At 46.2% G+C, this 5,144-nt stretch overlaps 1 protein-coding gene across 1 annotated transcript; it reads left to right on the top strand.

Moving 5' to 3' along the window:
* The first annotated feature begins 1,330 nt into the window (after nucleotides 1-1,330).
* MRPL17 (mitochondrial ribosomal protein L17) lies at nucleotides 1,331-2,884 on the top strand. The gene is made up of 3 exons (XM_049890755.1): nucleotides 1,331-1,574; nucleotides 1,890-1,958; nucleotides 2,313-2,884. Exons 1-3 carry the CDS (start codon nucleotides 1,401-1,403, stop codon nucleotides 2,598-2,600), a joined length of 531 nt encoding a protein of 176 aa, XP_049746712.1. The 5' UTR covers nucleotides 1,331-1,400; the 3' UTR covers nucleotides 2,601-2,884.
* Nucleotides 2,885-5,144: the final 2,260 nt, after the last annotated feature.

Raw genomic sequence — 5,144 nt, 5'->3', positions numbered from 1 at the left:
TGCATAACACACATTGCTAATAAGTAGATTTAAATAATGTTAGTTGTATGGGATTTTTCTTTTCTAAGTTACCTTTTTTTTTTTTATTGTGAAGTTTCAGATGAGGTCACTCAAACACAAAAATATCTGTAAAGAGCCAGACTAAACCTTAAACAATACATGATAAAACACTAAGGCTTAATATTGTTCCTTGAATATCAGCGCACAGAAATTGTGGTGCTCAAGGAAGAAGTGAGTTGGAGAAGCCTTTTTTTATAACTTGGACAAAATAGTGAAAGGTCAAAGAGAAAGGGATGTACCATGCAGAAGTACAATTAGTGAGATATTTGGTGTTGAAGTGTGATAAACGTTAGCTAACAAGCAATATGCATCATGTGAAATAAACTTTTCAAAATTAAAATTTACAAGAAGTCGTCTTTAGTTACCTAAGTAAAGGCAGCATAACAAATTATAACTATGCAGTCTACTGAACATAAATATGTGAAGAGGAGCAATTTGGAAAGTCATTGACAAATTTGCAGACGATGGCAGAATGCTCCTTTGAAGTATGGGGAGACTTCAGTTTGCTCACTTAGGACACAACATCAGGAAAGAACAATTGCTAGAAATGGGTATGTTTGGTAAAGGCACAGCATCAGCGAAAACCAGGGTAACCCTCAGGCGCTGGATTGACACAATAACCGCCAACAAGGGATTCAAATATACCAAAGATGGCAGAAGACTGGAAAACCTTTCCTTCTGATGGCAACTGACAACAAGGCTCAAAACCAGGAACTGTGTTATTGCTCATTACTTCAACACACAATGTTTTTTCAAAAATGACACTGATGTAATTAAAAATTCATTAATCCACTACTTCTTATTTCAGTGCTGTAATTTTTCTTTAACTGGGATGTGTACTTAGTTCAACAAAAGAAAATTCTCGCTATCTGCGTCTCTTTTGGGGGCACCATTAGTATTCGTTTTTGTTATGAATTTGTTAAAAATGAGGCACTCAAGGTACCAAACACGCCGCTTCACCGCTACTGCGGGCGAGGCAAAGCGTCCTCCAAAAGCCTTTCTTCTCAGACACTCACTTTCCCAGCAGGCTCCGCGGCGGAGCTTCCCAGCCCCCTAAATGCCACTAGACCGGTGTCGAAACACTAGGTGGCGCCTCGTTCCTCCGCCCCGGCAAGGATCACTTGCGGTCCCTGAGGCCCGCCCAGCAGGCCTCCTCGTCTGGAAGAGGTCAACACGCCCTCCCCCAGATTGCCAACGAGGCAGGCTCTCATACTCATGCGCAAACACGTCCACCACGCACCACCTACAGCGCATGCGTCCTCTCACATTCGCGTCTCCGCCCCGTCTCCCCTCAAGAATTTCCAGTTCCGGCCTTAAAGGGGCGGGAAGCAGGTTGGAACATGCGGCTGTCGGTCGCCGCCGCTATCTCCCACGGCCGCGTGTTCCGTCGCCTGGGCCTTGGTCCCGAGTCCCGCATTCACCTCTTGCGGAACTTGCTTACTGGCCTTGTGCGACACGAACGCATCGAGGCGTCATGGGCGCGTGTGGACGAGATGAGAGGCTACGCCGAGAAGGTGAGGGGCGGGGCCACGCAAGGTGGGTGCTGGCGGGATCCTCAAGTCCCCCGCCTGGGTCTGGCCCGACGGGGGCGGGGTCCGGCTGGATTTTTTGAGAGAGTGGGACTCCGTGGTAAGCCCTAGCTGAAGTCTGAATCTCCTAGTACCCTGAGCTGAGCCCACTTATCCAGCGCCGCAAATGGAAGACTTGTTAAGGCTGCGGAGTTAGGTGCTTTGCTAGTGGAGTGAATGGTTGCGGTCGGGCATTAGAGGAATATTAAGTTGGCGTCTCATTTCTTGCTCGGACGGATCAGTAATACTATGTCCTCACAGCTCATCGACTATGGAAAGCTGGGAGACACCAACGAACGAGCCATGCGTATGGCCGACTTCTGGCTCACAGTGAGTTCATCCTTTTCACCTCCCAAATTGCGCCCTTTGCTTCCTGGGGCGGGGGAAGGGGAGATGGATTTGTTAGGGGAGAGGGGAGCGAGGCAGAGTTAAGCAAGAGCACCCACTGATGTACAGATGTTGCAAACTAAATTAGAAATGTCTTAAGTTAGTTGAATTCAATTGTGAACCTGAATCTCAGCTACTGCCTGTAACTGACCCATCTGTGTAACTTTGACTCTACCAGATTGTGGGGTGGGGGAGGTCTGTGTATGTATATTTGGACCCAACCTTTGGCAGTAGCTGAAAGGTAACTGCCCTGCAATGATACCTGACTCTGCTCTCTCCTTGATAACCTTCACCTAGGAGAAGGACTTGATCCCAAAGCTGTTTAAAGTGCTGGCCCCTCGGTACCAAAGTCAGAATGGGGGCTACACGAGAATGCTGCAGATCCCAAATCGGAGTGAGCAGGATCGGGCCAAGATGGCAGTGATCGAGTATAAAGGAAACTGCCTCCCACCCCTGCCACTGCTTCGCAGAGACAGCAACCTTACACTCCTAAACCAGCTGCTGCAGGGACTGCGGCGAGATCTCAGCCAGGACGGGAAAGCCAGCATTCACAGCTCCCACCCAGATAAAACACCAGGAATTTAACTGTTACTGAAAGGTCTTTGGCCCTCATCAGTGCCCATGGTTCACAGCCCTTTGGAGCTCTCTTTATCTTTGAGAAAAACTGGAGATGGAGTTATAAAATGGACAGTCTTACTAGGGCCCAAAACCTTCTGGGGAGCCAGATGGCCTTCTTTTTGTACAATAGTAAAATCTCTTGTGTGAATGTATGTGAATAGATTTTTTTTTTCCCCCCTTCTCTTGGAGTTTCTGGAGAATGAGAGCTATACAAATGTTCAGTCTACCTGGAATAGAAAATTCAAGATTCATGTGTTTGGTTCTTAGACCTAGGTTGTGTTTGATTAGCAGTTTTGTCTTTCTTAATGCCAGATGGGGTGTGTATCCTATAATTCCAAACTGACCCCCAAAGGTGACTGAGGTTTGACATCTAGCATAGCATCTGAGTCCTTGGGATTTCTTACAGAAAGATTGTTTCCCGACAAGGGTGAGGAGCAAACATCTGGTAGTAAACTTTTAACAGTCTGGCTCTCTAGGGACCTTCAGGGGCCACTGCAACCACTTCTCTGTTTCAAGGTGGGAGCACACATTACCCTCATGTCCTCCCTTCAAGCATTGAATGGGCCTTGGAAGAGAGGACCTGAGAACTCAGATGTGCCACCACCCCCACCAAAGGAGTGGAGGCATTCAGAAGAGGATGCATTCCAGTCTATGAGCTCTTTCCTCTTGGAGGCAAGGAGGGGGTTGAAGTAGGAGGGAGATTAGGAAATTAAACTTGCTAGGAATTTCCTGGAAGTTTTTATTGCTAAATCTAGGCCTGACTGGGAACTCAGAAAAAGGAAATCCGGCTTCAGAATGGCTACAGCATATGAGAAGCAGAGAGCTCCTTTATAGTTACTAATTACTGTGAAGCCAGGTTTGACCTAGCCAAGCTGCCCAACACTCAGGCTTAGAGGCTTGACTTGGTTGGTACTTCTGGGAAGACTTAAAGAGGGGTTATCTCTTGCCAGAGCAGTTGGTAGCAGGGCCTGACAGTTGCTATATTGTTAGTGTATTAGGAAGAAGAGATTTTATCTTAGGCTGGACCTTCAGAGTATGTTTTGCCCACTGAACCCATCCATTGTCTGAGATAATAAGGGTGGGGGTGGAGGGTCACTGTTCATACAGGTAGACATGAGCTTCCATGACAGAATTGTTCCTGTGCCATTTCACCACAGCTGCTTCAATCTGATACTCACCTGCTCCAAACAGGGCTCTTTCCCTCAACTTCAATTTATCCTGCACAGTATTGCTGGAAAGCTCTTTCTGAACATTGTATTTTGAGTGATACGTAGGAGAGACTCAGAACATTAGTTGAATAATAATACAACTCTTTGTATCAGAAATTTTATTAATTTGGCCTATGAATTACAGCTTTTCACTTCACTTGGTAGAGTGTGCCCTCAAGTCCATCTGGGCACCTCATTAATAAATTCCAAACCCAAAAGAGAGGCCCTGATAAGGTGGAATATCCTCTTACCTCTTTTCAAAGTTCTGCATCTCAGACTCCAGTTCTTTTCAACAAAGTTGACGGTAGTGCTCACTCTCTTCTCAAAGAATGAACTTACTCTTGTCTCAACAGGTCGACAACAACATACAAGCCCAATTATCCACAGCAGACACAACTAGAAAAACCAGGGACTACTTTCTTATATTTAGCTTCCACAGTCAAATTACCAAGTTGAGTTTATTTCTATAATGTTTCTCAAGTCTGCAGTCACCTCTCTACTACTACAATCTGACGTCCAGGACACCTCTATCCTGGATTGCTGCAACAACCTCCTAATTTGCCTCCCTCCGCACTACAGCCATGTTGTTAGGTGCTGTCAAGTCGGTTCCGACTTAGAACGACCTTATAGGACAGAGTAGAACTATTCCATAGGGTTTCCAAGGAGTGGCTGGTGGATTTGAACTGCCAACCTTTTGGTTAAAAGCCAGACTCTTAACCAGTACATTACCAGGGCTCCCACTATAGCTGTAGTGATGGAAACTTGATATCTCAATTCCCTGCTTGAGGATCTCCAGTGGCTTCTTATTTCCTCCAGGGCAGAGTCCGTCTTCCTTACCAAGACAACTGTGTGTGACCAGGCATCTACCTACCTGCTCACTACTTCCATGCTTCAATGCTCTAGAAGTATAGAAGTCTTTGTTTTTACTGTTTTCCTGTGCGTAGCTCCCCTTAGAGCACCTTTTGTTCATGCACCCCCTATTATCTAGAGAGCCCTTTCCCTTTTAGCTACCTAACTTTTGGCATCTCCTAGGTGGCTTCTCTGGCCAGCTCTCCACATAAATTCATTACTTGTCAACCTAGGTGCCTCTACAAATGCTTCCCTAATACGCTGACCTTACCACATTGCATTCCAGATCCCTATGGTGGATGGGTTCCCAAACATCCACCCCAGACTAGTCTAAAGCAGTCATGGTATTTCCATCCCCTTGCTACTGATGGGTTCAGGGACAGACAGGCTGAAACTAACTTAGGCCAGTGAGAATCCAGGCAATAGTCTGCATACTAGTAGGTAGGGTTTAATT

The sequence above is a fragment of the Elephas maximus genome, chromosome 7, assembly GCF_024166365.1.
Source record: "Elephas maximus indicus isolate mEleMax1 chromosome 7, mEleMax1 primary haplotype, whole genome shotgun sequence".
In the NCBI taxonomy this organism is placed as follows: Eukaryota; Metazoa; Chordata; class Mammalia; order Proboscidea; family Elephantidae; genus Elephas; species Elephas maximus.
This window is presented reverse-complemented; position numbering and strand designations above follow the sequence as displayed.